Below are 17884 nucleotides of genomic sequence, written 5' to 3'. Positions count from 1 at the left end.
ACTCAAAATGATGAATTGCCTCTTATCCGCTTATGCCATAGTTTGTTCATCTCTATTGTCAGTAGAAACCACATTTGTTTAAGTAAGTCAGCCATATCGGCTATGCTATGTTTTTTTAAGGCAGTAAATGAGGCTATATGAACTGTTTCGCTGCCAGACAAGGCTCCGCTGATAGCCAGGTGTAGCAGTGGTAAGGATTCACTCCATTGTGCTGAATAGAAAGCTCTGCTGTTGGGACAGCTTTATGTAGTCCCTAACAGTATGTGGGCACTGTTTGTCACCATTATAGTGCAATTCATGTATTGTTTAGTGTTCTGTTGTGTAGTGGCTTTGCTGGCATGCATCTAAAACATTTTTTTGTTTTGGCCCACTAAGATTTACATGCTAAAATCGTCTATTGTGTGTGTGTGCTATTTTGCCTTATGGAATTTTGGGTGTGATAAAGAGTGTTGGCAAGACAGCAGAAACAGACAGTCAAACCACATACATCAGACCACTTATGAGAATGATTCAGTTCCCAGTAATTGGTGTGCAGGAAACGCCCAACTGACTCCAGATCCCTTTGCCTACCTGTCAGTCCCACACCTTAGCCTTTGTGCGGGTGTGAAATGCCTGGTGCATGTTTAAGGAGTCTCCCAGATGGGTTGTCGCCACTATTTCAACGTCATTTCCTGTCCTAGAAATGCAAGTTTAGGTTCCACCTCCTAAGAATGACGAAGGCTACTTATACATTTTCACGAATTGGGTGTGGGAATTTCCATGTGGAGTTGATAAACATGAACAAATAGGGCACAGACAGCTGTCAGTGTAGCTAGCTAGCATGCTAACCTTATCTAGCGAGCTAATGTTAATTAACTGTTGATTTTTTTATTATTACACCGTATTCAAAAGATTAACTAGCTGGCTCTATGGCTGGATCTGGAGCTAGATTTGTCATAAGCATTGATTTAGGGAAAATGTTTCCACAGATTGAAACCACTGGCCTATCTTTGCCATCTATTGTTATGTCCAAAGTTTGTCATCTTCCATAAATTGCAGACAAATCTGCCATACAAATAGTTTGAAAGAATAAGATGAAGCTCTGGTAATATGGATAACTGTTGAAAGATAGCTCATGCGTTTTTCTACATTGTAATGGACACTGGTTCTCACAGGGGAAGTGAAATGATAGGCTACAATGACTTTGCTCATGATCATGCAAGCAGCACATTACATTTGAATTTTCCCCACACTTTGTTGTGTTACAGCCTGAATATTTTTTTTTAATAAAATGTTTTAAAAAATGTCACTGCCCAACACACAAGACCCCATAATGTCAAAGTGAAATTATTTTTTCAAACTTTTTACAAATTAATTTAAAAAAAACTGAAATATCACATTTACGTAAGTATTCAGACACTTTACTCAGTACTTTGTTGAAGCACATTTGGCAGTGATTACAGCCTTCAGTCTTATTGGGTATGATGCTACAAGCTTGGCACACCTGTATTTGGGGAGTTTCTCCCATTCTTCTCTGCAGATCCTCTCAAGCTCCGTCAGGTTGGATGGGGAACGTCGCGGCACAGCTACTTTCAGGTCTCTCCAGAGATGCTCGGTCGGGTTCAAGTCCGGGCTCTGGCTGGGCCATTCACTGACATTCAGAGACTTGTCCCAAGCCACTCCTACGTTGTCTTGGCTGTGTGCTTAGGGTCATTGTCCTGTTGGAAGATGAACCTCAGTCTGAGGTCCTGAGAGCTCTGGAACAGGTTTCAAGGATCTCTCTGTACTTTGCTCTGTTCATCTTTCCCTCCATCCTGACTAGTCTCCCAGTCCCTGCCACTGAAAAACATCCCCACAGCATGATGCTGCCACCACCATGCTTCACTGTAGGGATGATGCCAGGTTTCCTACAGAAGTGAAGCTTGGCATTAAGGCCAAAGAGTTCAATCTTGGTTTCATAATACCAGATAATCTTGTTTCTCATGGTCTGAGAGTCCTTTAGGTGCCCTTTGGTAAACTCCAGTGGGCTGTCATGTGCCTTTTACTGAAGAGTGGCTTCTGTCTGGCCACTCTACCATAAAGGCCTGATTGGTGGAGTGCTGCAGAGATGATTGTCCTCATGGAAGGTTCTCCCATCTCCACAGAGGAACTCTGGAGCTCTGTCAGAGTGTCCATTGGGTTCTTGGTCACCTCCATGACCAAGGCCCTTCTACACTGATTGCTCAGTTTAGCTGGGCGGCCTGCTCTAGGAAGAGTCTTGGTGGTTCCAAACTTCTTCCATTAAAGAATGATTAAGGCCACTGTGTTCTTGGGGACCTTCAATGCTGCAGAAATGTTTTGGTACCCTTCCCCAGATCTGTGCCTCGACACAATCCTGTCTCGGGGGCCCTACGGACAATTCCTTTGACCTCACGGCTTGGTTTTTGCTCTGACATGCACTGTCAACACTGGGACCTTTATATAGACAGATGTGTGTCTTTCCAAATCATGTCCAATCAATTAAATTTAACACAGATGGACTCCAATCAAGTTGTGGAAACATCTCAAGGATGATCAATGGAAACAGAATGCACCTGAGCTCAATTTAGTCTCATAGCAAAGGCTCTGAATACTTATTTAAATATTACAGTACAGTTTATTCAAATATATTTCTGTTTTTGATTTTGAATAAAATTAGCAAAACAGTTTAAACCTGTTTTTACTTTAATTATGTGGTTTTGTGTGTAGATTGATGAAGAAGTACATGTATTTCATCCATTTTAGAAGGCTGTAATGTAACAACATATGGAAAAAGGGAAGGTGACTGAATACTTTCCGAATTTACTGTTTGTTGACAAATACAGGCTGAAAATAAATTGTCAGGATTTACTCTATACTACTACACTGAACAACAATATAAACACAAGTGTTGGACACATGTTTCATGAGCTGAAATAAAATATCCTAGTTTATTTCGCTCAAATTATGTGCACACATTTTCACACATTTATTACATCACTGTTCGCTACACTCGCGTTAACATCTGCTAACCATGTGTATGTGACAAATAAATTTGATTTGATTCTCCTTTGCCAAGATAATACATCCAACTGACAGCTGTGGCATATCAAGAAGCTGATTAAACAGCATGATCATTACACAGGTGCACATTGTGCTGGGGACAATATAAGGTCACTCTAAAATATGCAGTTTTGTCACACAACACACTGCCACAGATGTCTCAAGTTTCGAGGGAACTTGTAATTGACATACTGGCTGCAGGAAGGTCCACCAGAGCTGTTGCCAGAGAATTGAATGTTAATTTCTCTACCATAAGCCACCTCCATTGTTGTTTTAGAGAATTTGGCAGTACGTGCAGCCGGCCTCACAACCCTAGACCACGTGTATGGCGATGTGTGGGCAAGCGGTTTGCTGATGTCAACGTTGTGAACAGAGTGCCCCATGGTGGCGAGATCCTGAGGCCCATTGTTGTGCCATTCATCCGCCACCATCACCTAATGTTTCATCTTGATAATACACAGCCCCATGTTGCAAGGATCTGTACACAATTCCTGGAAGCTGAAAATGTCCCAGTTCTTCCATGGCCTGAAGACTCACCAGACATGTTATCCTTTGAGCGTGTTTGGGACGCTCTGGATCGACGTGTACGACAGCGTGTTCCAGTTCCCGCCGATATCCAGCAACTTCACACTGCCATTGAAGAGGAGTGGGACAACATTCCACAGGCCATAATCAACAGCCTGATCAACTCTATGCGAAGAAGATGTGTCACTCTGCATGAGGCAAATGGTGGTCACACCATAAACTGACAGGTTTTCTGATCCACGCCTCTACCTTTCTTGGGGTGATTGTGGAGGCCAGGTCATCTGATGCAACACTCCATCACTCTCCATCTTGGTAAAATAGCCCTTACACAGCCTGGAGGTGTGTTGGGTCATTGTCCTGTTGAAAAACAAATGATAGTCCCACTAAGTGCAAACCAGATAGGAAGGTGTATCGCTGCAGAATGTTGTGGTAGCCATGCTGGTTAAGTGTGCCTTGAACCCCCACACCATCACACCTCCTCCTTCATGCTTCATAGTGGGAACCACACATGCAGAGACTGGCGGTTGGAACCAAAAATCTCAAATTTGGACTCATCAAACCAAAGGACAGATTTCCACCAGTCTAATGTCCATTGCTCGTGTTTCTTGGCCCAAGTAAGTGTCTTCTTATTATTGGTGTTCTTTAGTGGTTTCTTTGCAGCAATTTGACCACAAAGGCTTTATTCATGGAGTATCCTCTGAACAGTTGATGTTGAGATGTGTCTGTTACTTGAACTCTGTAGAATTTATTTGAGGTGCAGTCAACTCTAATGAACTTATCTTCTGCAACAGAGGTAACTCTGGGTCTTCCTTTCCTGTGGCTGTCCTCATGAGAGCCAGTTTCATCATAGCGCTTGATGGTTATTGTGACTGCACTTGAAACTTTTAAAGTTCTTGAAATGTTCCATATTGACTGACCTTCATGTCTTAAAGTAATGATTGACTGCCGCTTCTCTTAGCTTATTTGAGCTGTTCTTGCCATAATACGTACTTAGCCCTATTTGGAAATAGACCATCTTCTGTATACACCCCTACCTTGTCACAACACAACTGATTGGCTCAAATGCATTAAGAAGGAAAGACTTTTAACAAAGCACACCTGTTAATTGAAATGTATTCCAGGTGACTACCTCACGAAGATGGTTGAGAGAATGCAAAGCTGTCAAGACAAAGGGTGGCTACTTTGAAGAATCTCAAATATAAAATATATTTGGATTTGTTAAACACTTTTTTGGTTACTACATATTTATTATATTTTTATTTCCCCTTTATTTAACCAGGTAAGCTAGTTGAGAACAAGTTCTCATTTACAACTGCGACCTGGCCAAGATAAAGCAATGCAGTGTGACCCAAACAACAACAACAACAGAGTTGCACATGGAATAAACAAACAGTCAATAATACAATAAAGTATATATAAAGTGTGTTCAAATTATAAGGATAAGGGATGTAAGGCAATAAATAAGCCATAGTGGAGAAATAATTACAAAGGACTGGAGGGATGATAGGCTGTCTGTCTGTCTCTGTCTGTACAACTAACAGGAAGCCTACTGCAATCTGAACTGTAGATACATGTGAGCACGAGGTGGTCGTCATCGGACCATCCCCCTGCGTGTCCACAGACGAGTCTGCACTCTAGCAAACCCTCCCACTTCAAACAACACTCTGGCAGTAATAGCACGGATCCCTCCTTCTGTCCCCACACGCAAATTCCATTTTCACACCGGCTGCCTACTCCAGGCATGGCTGACGGCTGTACCCAGTCATGGCACTGCGACATTACACCCTCGACTTCAACCTCTCAGCGCCAGGTAAATGACACACACCGTGGCTACGAACGGTTGCAGCAATACAGGACATGGGGGTCATAAGCTATCATTTCCCTTTGCGCATGTACTGTATGCTAGCTAACGTTAGCTAGCTAACTAATCGTTGTCAATACGCGCAGTCCAATATATACTAATCATACAATTATGATATGCACGATTAGTGCTTTTTTTCGCGGAGGACGTAGCAAATGACGTGCTGAGTAATATTGATCTCGTTAAATGTCGTCCGCTATCTTGATGGCATAATTCCAAATCAGACATTGCTGGTTGCCAGCAACATGACTGGCATGCGGGTAATATGACCTTTTGTGCAGTTGCTAGCTAGCTAGGTTAGCAAAGGCATCTCATCTGTCTGCGTGAATGGTTTTAATGGACAGGCAGGCTTTACTAGCTAACAAGTTAGCATATCAATGTTAGCATAACTTATTGATGAGGATACAGCCATTTCAAGTTGGTCACACTTTTAAAAAATTCATAAGGTCCCAGTGGCCAATTATCAGTCTGATATCTATAGTATATGCACTCACGGGAAAATAGCATCCAAGCAGAATTTTTGCCATTTATTTTTAGCATGTGCTTCTACACCTGCATTGCTTGCTGTTTGGGGTTTTAGCCTGGGTTTCTGTACAGCACTTTGAGATATCAGCTGATGTAAGAAGGGCTATATCAATGAATTTAATTTGTTGCTGCATAGCCAACTGTCTAACGTTAAGGTACACAGACAAGACATGAAGAACATAGTTATCTAGCTTGTTATTTGACATTTCTGGTGGTTGTTACAAGGTAGCTACAGTTTGTGTGCAGTAAGTGCAACCCTGTCCCTCCTTTAGCTAGCTAGATATCACCTTAACAGGCTTAATTTATTTACCATTTTTAATGGTGATTCTGTCTGAAACAGGAATTTCAAACATGGTGTATGGTGTTGTGTTAATTATTGTGTTGTCACTCTAGAAATGCCTCTCCCTTTTCTGTTCAGCAGACTGTCCAACGACTGTGCATGGGCTGCAGTCTATATTTCAAGAACAGGAAATGACAGAGACTGTCCATGACACTGAGGGACATGGATATCTTGCTACCTTCATTGGCAAGAATGGCAGGTAGGCACCAGTTCCATAAACATTATTATTAGTCATTATTTATGTCCTTACCAACATTTTGTAGAACGAATCTAATGTTCATGAATTAGGCCTAGTTTGTGTTCGCTTTTCAAAAACCCGAAGTGCTACATTAAAAACATAAAATATTTGTTTTTACATTTCAAATGTATCCTTTATTTAACTAGGCAAGTCAGTTAAGAACAAATTGTTATTTACAATGACGGCCTACCCAGCCAAACCTGGACGACGCTGGGCCAATTGTGTGCTGCCCTATGGGACTCTCAATCACGGCTGGTTGTGATACAGCCTTGATTTCGAACCAGGGACTGTAGTAATGCTTCTTGCACTGAGATGCCTTAGGCTCCCGAGTGGCTAGGGGTCTATCTTGAGGATAATAATAAGAACGAGTAATACAGCACATGAGACACAACACACTATGAAGACAGTCAGGCAAGACCGAGTCAGCAAGGTATGGTGCTTTAGGTACACTTTAAAAGCATCTACAGTAGGCACATCCATAGCACCCTTACATACTGTACAATACATTTTGTATTCATTAAGGATCCCCATTACCTGCTGCCAAGGCAACAGCTACTCTTCCTGAGGGTCCTCAGGTCACTACTCTACTACCACATATCTACAATACAAAATCCATTTGTGTTTGTTTGTGTGTGTTTGTCTCTTTACAGTCCCCTCTGTTCCATAAGAAAACAATCTGTTTTGTAAATCTGATTCTACTGCTTGCGTCAGTTACCTGATGTGGAATAGAGTTCCATGTAGCCATGGCTCTATATAGTGGTACTGTGCGCCTCCAATAGTCTGTTCTGCACTTAGGTATTCTGGTGGCATGTCTTGTGGGGTATGCATTGGTGTCTGAGCTGTGTTCTAGTAGTTTAAACAGACAGCTCGTTGCATTCAGCGTGTCATTGCTTCTTACAAAAACAAGTAGTGATGAAGCCAATCTCTCTACTTTGAGCCATGAGAGATTGACATGCATATTATTGTTAGCTCTGTGTACATTTTAAGGGTCAGCTGTGCTGCCTTGTTCTGAGCCAATTGAGCAAAGTCCTTCTTTGTGGCACCTGACCACACGACTGAACAGTAGTCCATGTACAACAAAACTAGGGCCTGTAGTAGAGGTCGACCGATTAGTCGGAATGGACGAATAATTAGGGCCGATTTCAAGTTTTCATAACAATCGGAAATCTGTATTTTTGGACACAGATTTGGATGATTTTGTTTTATTTTTTCATTTTTTTACACCTTTATTTAACAAGGCAAGTCAGTTAACACATTCTTACTTTCAATGACGGCCTAGGAATGGTGGGTTCTGCCTCGTTCAGAGGCAGAACGACCGATTTTTACCTTGTCAGCTCGGGGGATTCAATCTTGCAACCTTACAGTTAACTAGTCCAACACTAACTACTTGCCTCTCATTGCACTCCACGAGGAGACTGCCTGTTACGTGAATGCAGTAAGCCAAGGTAAGTTGCTAGCTAGCATTAAACTTATCTTATAAAAAACGTATCTTAATCACTAGTTAACTACACATGGTTGATGATATTACTAGTTTATCTAGCCTGTCCTGCGTTGCATATAATCGATGCGGTGCGTATCGTTGCTCCAATGTGTACCTAATCATAAACATCAATGCCTTTCTTAAAATCAATACACATAAGTATATATTTTTAAACCTGCATATTTGGCTAAAAGAAATCCAGGTTAGCAGGCAATATTAACCAGGTGAAATTGTCACTTCTCTTGCATTCATTGCACGCAGTCAATGTAGTGTATATGCAACAGTTTGGGCTGCCTAATTTGCCAAAATTTTACATAATTATGACATAACATTGAAGGTTGTGCAATGTAACAGAAATATTTAGACTTATGGATGCCACCCATTAGATAAAATACGGAACGGTTCCGTATTTCACTGAAAGAATAAACGTTTTGTTTTTTTGACCTAAGGCTCGTATTTCTGTGTTATTTTATAACTTTTCGAGATGATAGTTTCCGGATTCGACCATTTTGTGGAGTGATGGGTAACGCTGCTTCGAGGGTGGCTGTTGTCGATGTGTTCCTGGTTCGAGCCCAGGTAGGGGCGAGGAGAGGGACGGAAGCTATACTGTTACACTGGCAATACTAAAGTTCCTATAAGAACATCCAATAGTCAAAGGTTAATGAAATATAAATGGTATAGAGAAATAGTCCTATAATTCCTATAATAACTACAACCTAAAACTTCTTACCTGGGAATATACCTGGGAATATAAGACTCATGTTAAAAGTAACCACCAGCTTTCATATGTTATCATGTTCTGCGCAAGGAACTTAAACGTTAGCTTTCTTACATGGCACATATTGCACTTTTACTTTCTTCTCCAACACTTTGTTTTTGCATTATTTAAACCAAATTGAACACGTTTCATTATTTATTTGAGGCTAAATTGATTTTATTGATGTATTATATTAAGTTAAAATAAGTGTTCATTCAGTGTTGTAAATGCCTTTATTGGCCCCCAATAATCGGTACCGGCCTTTATTGACCCCCCCAATAATCGGTATCGGCCTTTATTGCCCCCCCAATAATCGGCGTCGGCCTTTATTGGCCGCCCAATAATCGGCGTCTGCCTTTATTGGCCCCCCCAATAATCGGTATCGGCGTTGAAAAATCATAATCGGCCGACCTCTAGCCTGTAGGACCTGCCTTGTTGATAGTGTTAAGGTAGATCAGCACTTTATTACAAAACTACTACAAAACTTATTGTATGACCTCTTATACACTATATTAGGCCCAGCCTTTGGAACTTTTGGTTTCGTTAGATATTGCTACTATAAGGTGATCACTACATCCGATGGATTTGGATACTGTTTTAAAGCAGATTTCTGTAGAATTAGTGACTATGTAATCAATACATGTTGATTTCATTCCTGTGCTGTTTTTTGGAAATACCCTGGTAGGTTGACTGATAACATTTGGTATCTATTAGGTTCCCCGTAGCATCAGCTACTCTTCCTGGGGTCTGTCAAATATGGAATAATACATAACATTATTAGTCAAGAGTGAAACGCATACATTTAAAACGTCACACACAGCCTACATATCAGTATATACATAAAATATCTAGGTCTAATGCATAGTACAGTGCAAATTACAATACAATAAATATAAAATGGCTGTCTCTTCAGTCGCCTTCGTGCGACCACTTTAAAATATATTTGATTTTTTATAGTGGTCCCATTGCTAATCTGAGTTACCGGGGGTGGCAGAGTTCCATGTAGTCATGGCTCTATTCTGGACCTGGGGACTGTGAAGAGACCTCTGGTTGCACGTGTTGTGCCGATTAGTGTCTGAACTGTGTGCCAACTGCTTGAACAGACAGTTCTGTACCTTCAACACATCAATAGTGATGCAGTCAAACTCTCCTCAACTTTGAGCCAGGAAAGACTGACATTTTCCCTCCGTGTACATAGAAGTGTAATACGTGCTTCTTGATGGGCACATGCCTATCCGTAACCGGAAGAAGCAGTTTCATAAATACCTCAGCGTCCGGATGTCCCTCGTTACACACATCGGACCAACAAATATTTTTCACATCTTCGACTTGGGTACAATTGCAAAACCTTTGTTCATTTATACACCATTTTAGGTCCAATCTTTGGGACTTAGTTTTTTTTCTTTCTAATTATGGCTATTATTACATTTACATTACATTTAAGTCATTTAGCAGACGCTCTTATCCAGAGCGACTTACAAATTGGTGCATTCACCTTATGACATCCAGTGGAACAGCCACTTTACAATAGTGCATCTAAATCTTTTAAGGGGGGTGAGAAGGATTACTTTATCCTATCCTAGGTATTCCTTAAAGAGGTGGGGTTTCAGGTGTCTCCGGAAGGTGGTGATTGACTCCGCTGTCCTGGCGTCGTGAGGGAGTGTGTTCCACCATTGGGGAGCCAGAGCAGCGAACAGTTTTGACTGGGCTGAACGGGAACTGTACTTCCTCAGTGGTAGGGAGGCGAGCAGGCCAGAGGTGGATGAACGCAGTGCCCTTGTTTGGGTGTAGGGCCTGATCAGAGCCTGGAGGTACTGAGGTGCCGTTCCCCTCACAGCTCCGTAGGCAAGCACCATGGTCTTGTAGCGGATGCGAGCTTCAACTGGAAGCCAGTGGAGAGAGCGGAGGAGCGGGGTGACGTGAGAGAACTTGGGAAGGTTGAACACCAGACGGGCTGCGGCGTTCTGGATGAGTTGTAGGGGTTTAATGGCACAGGCAGGGAGCCCAGCCAACAGCGAGTTGCAGTAATCCAGACGGGAGATGACAAGTGCCTGGATTAGGACCTGCGCCGCTTCCTGTGTGAGGCAGGGTCGTACTCTGCGGATGTTGTAGAGCATGAACCTACAAGAACGGGCCACCGCCTTAATGTTAGTTGAGAACGACAGGGTGTTGTCCAGGATCACGCCAAGGTTCTTAGCGCTCTGGGAGGAGGACACAATGGAGTTGTCAACCGTGATGGCGAGATCATGGAACGGGCAGTCCTTCCCCGGGAGGAAGAGCAGCTCCGTCTTGCCGAGGTTCAGCTTGAGGTGGTGATCCGTCATCCACACTGATATGTCTGCCAGACATGCAGAGATGCGATTCACCACCTGGTCATCAGAAGGAGGAAAGGAGAAGATTAATTGTGTGTCGTCTGCATAGCAATGATAGGAGAGACCATGTGAGGTTATGACAGAGCCAAGTGACTTGGTGTATAGCGAGAATAGGAGAGGGCCTAGAACAGAGCCCTGGGGGACACCAGTGGTGAGAGCGCGTGGTGAGGAGACAGATTCTCGCCACGCCACCTGGTAGGGCGACCTGTCAGGTAGGACGCAATCCAAGCGTGGGCCGCGCCGGAGATGCCCAACTCGGAGAGGGTGGAGAGGAGGATCTGATGGTTCACAGTATCGAAGGCAGCCGATAGGTCTAGAAGGATGAGAGCAGAGGAATTATATTATATTATCATCACTACATCTGATGGGTGTCCATACTGCTTTAGAGAAGATTTCTGCAACATTAGTAAAGATGTGATCAATACACGTGGATAATTTAGTTCCTGTTCTGTTTGTAACTACCCTGGTAGGTTGACTGATTCACACATAGTCCAAATACTGACATTTAGCACTGGTCTATAACAACTTCCTACGAGAATAGGCTTTAGGTGAGGCAGATGAACCTGTAGCCATATTGCTTCCGCATCATCTGACATGAGATCCTTGCTACCGTCAGTCTCTTAAGCAGTTCGCTATGTTGGAGATAATCCTGGAACCCCTGCGGTTAGGGTGAATCCCATCTCTATTAAAGAGTGTTGGTTGCTCTCACAGGAAGTCCAAATTGTCACTAAAGGAGACATTTCTGTTTTTGGAGAGCTTCAGGATCTCGTTTAGGGCAGCTACGCGGCTGTAACGCTCAGAATCCCTTATAGCATGGCAGTGGGCCAGAGATGACTGTTCTCTTCCCTGTGCAAAGAAGGGTGTTCAAGAGAATGTTGTCGTCCTTCTTCAGTTCCTCAGATTGCTGAAAGCATGAACCAGGGTGCAGGCACTGGTTACAGTTTGATGTTTCTTCTGGAGTGGGCAGCTTGATGAAAGCCAGTCAACATTTAGGTTGCCCAAAAAATATACCTCTCTGTTTATCACATACATTATCAAGCATTTCACACATATTATCCAGATACTGACTGTTAACACTTGGTGGTCTATAGCAGCTTCCCACAAGAATGGGCTTTAGGTGAGACAGGTGAGCCTGTAGCCATATTACTTCAACAGTATTTAACATGAGATCCTACCGAAGCTTAACACCGCCCCCCATTGACATTTCTGTCTTTTCTGTAGATGTTATAACTAGGGTTGCACATTTTGGGGAATATTCAGAGGTGGAAACCTTCCGTGGGAATTAACAGGAATATATGGGAAATAACGGAAATGTATGTACATTAATATAAATGGTATTAATGTGTTGATGTCTTTTGCATTGGATATATTTACCATTTCATATGGAGACCGAAACATAAACCTTTTACCTTAACATAAGTAGACATAATTGCAAATGATTAAATCCTTCCAATAGAAATCAAACTATTTAGTTACGAATGTAACTTTAATTAAATGAGTTGACTCTTCACATGGGATGATTTCACTGAACAACGAAAGGCAATATTGAATGATCCCCACTGAGCCATTGCATCTCCCAAAAACGTTTTCAACATACATCTGTAAAATGATAGTCCAGAAACTGAAGGTTTGGTTGTCTTCCTCTCAGGCTTCGGTGTCTTCTCCCTGGACCTCCTCAATGTCCACCTCTTGTACATCAGACTCCGAGGCCTCATCTTCACTATCACTTTTCAATCTGGTTGATGATGGCTCGCTGTCAGGCTCAAAAAGCCTCAAATTTGCCCGGATGGCCAACAATTTTTCAACCCTTGTATTGGTCAGCCTATTGCGTGCTGTGGTGTGTGTACCAGATCAATGTGGCGCTATATACAGGGAGTACCAGATCAATGTGGAGCTATATACAGGGAGTACCAGATCAATGTGGCGCTATATACAGGGAGTACCAGTACCAGATCAATGTGGCGCTATATACAGGGAGTACCAGTACCAGATCAATGTGGAGCTATATACAGGGAGTACCAGTACCAGATCAATATGGAGCTATATACAGGGAGTACCAGATCAATGTGGCGCTATATACAGGGAGTACCAGATCAATGTGGCGCTATATACAGGGAGTACCAGATCAATGTGGCGCTATATACAAGGAGTACCAGTACCAGATCAATGTGGCGCTATATACAGGGAGTACCAGTACCAGATCAATGTGGAGCTATATACAGGGAGTACCAGATCAATGTGGAGCTATATACAGGGAGTACCAGTACCAGATCAATGTGGAGCTACATACAGGGAGTACCAGTACCAGATCAATGTGGAGCTATATACAGGGAGTACCAGTACCAGATCAATGTGGAGCTATATACAGGAGTACCAGATCAATGTGGAGCTATATACAGGGAGTACCAGATCAATGTGGCGCTATATACAGGGAGTACCAGATCAATGTGGCGCTATATACAGGGAGTACCAGATCAATGTGGCGCTATATACAAGGAGTACCAGTACCAGATCAATGTGGCGCTATATACAGGGAGTACCAGTACCAGATCAATGTGGAGCTATATACAGGGAGTACCAGATCAATGTGGAGCTATATACAGGGAGTACCAGATCAATGTGGAGCTATATACAGGGAGTACCAGTACCAGATCAATGTGGAGCTATATACAGGGAGTACCAGTACCAGATCAATGTGGCGCTATATACAGGGAGTACCAGTACCAGATCAATGTGGAGCTATATACAGGGAGTACCAGTACCAGATCAATGTGGAGCTATATACAGGGAGTACCAGTACCAGATCAATGTGGAGCTACATACAGGGAGTACCAGATCAATGTGGAGCTATATACAGGGAGTACCAGTACCAGATCAATGTGGAGCTACATACAGGGAGTACCAGTACCAGATCAATGTGGAGCTACATACAGGGAGTACCAGTACCAGATCAATATGGAGCTACATACAGGGAGTACCAGTACCAGATCAATGTGGAGCTACATACAGGGAGTACCAGTACCAGATCAATATGGAGCTACATACAGGGAGTACCAGTACCAGATCAATGTGGAGCTACATACAGGGAGTACCAGATCAATGTGCAGAGGTACTTGAGGTTGATATGTACTGGAAGGCAGGGTAAAGTGACTAGGCAAATTATGTGTGTTTTGTCTTGTAAATGTGTGTGTATGTAGTGTTTGAATGTGTGAGGTTGTCAAGGTTTATGCGAAACAAATGTAGACAGAAGTTGCAAACACTGTAGCTAGCCCAAACACTAGCTTGTTCTTAACGGATTTGCCTAGTTAAATAAAGTTAAATTACATTTAAAACAATGCCCTGACTGGCTAATAAAACCCCAGGTGTGTTCCAGTGGTCAGACACCCTTTAGGAAGACCATTGTTTGGCCGGTTAAGTGTTTTATTGGTACCACAATGGCTCACGTTCAAATGAACGCTTAGCTCTTTAGTGGCTTTGTTTATCGGATGTAAGGGCTTTGGCGCTTGTTTTGTGTGTGTGTGGTGACTAGTAAACACTGGCGGTTGGCCATTGTGTGGGCCTAAGCCTGCAGGAATATACCCGCAGCAACACCACACATTTTGGGTAGAAATGCTGAACCTTTAGCTGCCCATTGGCTCTCCACAGAGCTTTCATAAAGCTTAGGTCAATAGGCCACAACCTGTCATGCCATGGCTCTCCTCATGAGCTTTGTGTTGAAGGAGAGCGAAGTGAGAGAGAAGTTATAGCCTAGATTCAATTCTATGTTTCTCTCAATTTAACTCTGTGCTTCTTTCTCTGTTTCTTTCTGTCTCTCTTTTCAGGTTGGTTATTCTGCGTGTGACCGCCCATGGCCTGCTTACCATTGATCTGCAGTGTTGTGAAGGAGATAACATTGTACAAGTAGAGAATGTAGGTGATGAGAGAAACTTGTCTTCACAATAGACCTGCTTGCATACATACATAAAACAATAACACAAATACAAAAAAAACAACAAAAGATCATATTTAACACACCTTCAGAATACCCTAAGTAAGAAATATTTCCATGAATTAGATTCAATTGGATGTGTTGCTGTGTTTCTCACATGCGCCGAATACGACTGTTGTGGACTTTACAGTGAAATGCTTGCTTACAAACCTTTCGAACATGTGGTCTCGTAGGCCTTTGGACTATTTGACATTTAGAATATTTTGCTTAATGTAGCATTAGAATATGCAAAATAACAAATAGTATTTGATTTTTCTCTCAGCTTTTGAATACACTGGAAGAGAAGCTGAGAAGTCTCCTACATGGAAACATTAAGAGGGTCAAGAGGTAAGCCTCGTGGTGGATGATCTTACAGTAGTGGCCTTGTGTGTTGACTATCTTGTGACTGGACACAAGCTGTAGTGTGAAACGATTACCCTATAACCCTCTGTCAATATCTCCATGATGGCATCATGAACATATGTACCATGTCCCACCTTCCCCAGGCTCCCAGCTCTGACACGAGGTGCAGCTGTTGATCGATACTGGCCCACAGCAGACGGCAGACTGGTGGAGTATGACATAGATCGGGTTGTATACGATGAGGACTCTGCATACCAGAACATAAAGATCATGCACTCACAGCAGTTTGGCAATATCCTGATCCTCAATGGGGATGTTAGTAAGTAAAATACAGCATTCCTACAGGCCTTCATTTTAGATAATATTGCTATGAATTATTCCTCACCTGCTGGTACTGTATATTGTAGTAATTATGTTATTTACTTTACTTATTTAGGTCACTTGTTGTTCAACTTATTTTTCACTTCTGAAAACTGAATCTAATAAGATGAACATTTGGCTGAGTTGCAGTCACGGCATGTGGCTTACTTATCTAATGATAATGTAATATGATTATATAGCAGGTCTGTCACAGTGAAGGGGCCTACTGTAATGTGATTATATAGCAGGTCTGTCACAGTGAAGGGGCCTACTGTAATGTGATTATATAGCAGGTCTGTCAGAGTGAAGGGGCCTACTGTAATGTGATTATATGACAGATCTGTCAGAATGAAGGGGCCTACTGTAATGTGATTATATGACAGATCTGTCAGAATGAAGGGGCCTACTGTAATGTGATTATATGGCAGATCTGTGAGAGTGAAGGGGCCTACTGTAATGTGATTATATTACAGATCTGTGAGAGTGAATGGGCCTACTGTAATGTGATTATATAGCAGGTCTGTCACAGTGAAGGGGCCTACTGTAATGTGATTATATGACAGATCTGTCAGAATGAAGGGGCCTACTGTAATGTGATTATATGGCAGATCTGTGAGAGTGAAGGGGCCTACTGTAATGTGATTATATGACAGATCTGTCAGAATGAAGGGGCCTACTGTAATGTGATTATATGGCAGATCTGTGAGAGTGAAGGGGCCTACTGTAATGTGATTATATTACAGATCTGTGAGTGAATGGGCCTACTGTAATGTGATTATATAGCAGATCTGTCACAGTGAATGGGCCTACTGTAATGTGATTATATAGCAGGTCTGTCAGAGTGAAGGGGCCTACTGTAATGTGATTATATGACAGATCTGTCAGAGTGAAGGGGCCTACTGTAATGTGATTATATAGCAGGTCTGTCACAGTGAAGGGGCCTACTGTAATGTGATTATATGACAGATCTGTCAGAATGAAGGGGCCTACTGTAATGTGATTATATGGCAGGTCTGTCACAGTGAAGGGGCCTACTGTAATGTGATTATATGGCAGATCTGTGAGAGTGAAGGGCCTACTGTAATGTGATTATATGACAGATCTGTGAGAGTGAATGGGCCTACTGTAATGTGATTATATAGCAGATCTGTGAGAGTGAAGGGGCCTACTGTAATGTGATTATATGACAGATCTGTGAGAGTGAATGGGCCTACTGTAATGTGATTATATGACAGATCTGTGAGAGTGAATGGGCCTACTGTAATGTGATTATATTACAGATCTGTGAGAGTGAATGGGCCTACTGTAATGTGATTATATAGCAGGTCTGTCACAGTGAAGGGGCCTACTGTAATGTGATTATATGACAGGTCTGTCACAGTGAAGGGGCCTACTGTAATGTGATTATATGACAGATCTGTCAGAGTGAAGGGGCCTACTGTAATGTGATTATATGACAGATCTGTCAGAATGAAGGGGCCTACTGTAATGTGATTATATGGCAGATCTGTGAGAGTGAAGGGGCCTACTGTAATGTGATTATATTACAGATCTGTGAGTGAATGGGCCTACTGTAATGTGATTATATAGCAGATCTGTCACAGTGAATGGGCCTACTGTAATGTGATTATATAGCAGGTCTGTCAGAGTGAAGGGGCCTACTGTAATGTGATTATATGACAGATCTGTCAGAGTGAAGGGGCCTACTGTAATGTGATTATATAGCAGGTCTGTCACAGTGAAGGGGCCTACTGTAATGTGATTATATGACAGATCTGTCAGAATGAAGGGGCCTACTGTAATGTGATTATATGGCAGGTCTGTCACAGTGAAGGGGCCTACTGTAATGTGATTATATGGCAGATCTGTGAGAGTGAAGGGGCCTACTGTAATGTGATTATATGGCAGATCTGTGAGAGTGAATGGGCCTACTGTAATGTGATTATATAGCAGATCTGTGAGAGTGAAGGGGCCTACTGTAATGTGATTATATGACAGATCTGTGAGAGTGAATGGGCCTACTGTAATGTGATTATATGACAGATCTGTGAGAGTGA

General features: G+C 42.4%; 1 protein-coding gene across 6 annotated transcripts in view; it reads left to right on the top strand.

The window, feature by feature from the left end:
• The window catches only part of LOC118385058 (spermine synthase-like), a 45054-nt gene that overhangs the window by 23797 nt on the left and 3373 nt on the right, over positions 1-17884 (top strand). For 2 of the 6 annotated variants that reach the window (XM_052520895.1, XM_052520894.1), the window contains exons 2-5: positions 6372-6489; positions 14959-15046; positions 15388-15452; positions 15611-15786. In XM_052520895.1, the coding sequence (XP_052376855.1) occupies positions 6422-6489; positions 14959-15046; positions 15388-15452; positions 15611-15786 (397 nt within the window). In that variant the 5' untranslated portion in view covers positions 6372-6421. Of the gene's footprint in view, positions 1-5105; positions 5375-5473; positions 5686-6368; positions 6490-14958; positions 15047-15387; positions 15453-15610; positions 15787-17884 lie in introns of those variants that run through there. The other 4 variants (XM_052520891.1, XM_052520892.1, XM_052520896.1 and 1 more) reach the window with 4 other exon arrangements.

The sequence above is a fragment of the Oncorhynchus keta genome, chromosome 6, assembly GCF_023373465.1.
Source record: "Oncorhynchus keta strain PuntledgeMale-10-30-2019 chromosome 6, Oket_V2, whole genome shotgun sequence".
In the NCBI taxonomy this organism is placed as follows: Eukaryota; Metazoa; Chordata; class Actinopteri; order Salmoniformes; family Salmonidae; genus Oncorhynchus; species Oncorhynchus keta.
The sequence above is the reverse complement of the archived record's forward strand: the minus strand, read 5'-3'. Positions and strand labels throughout refer to the sequence as shown.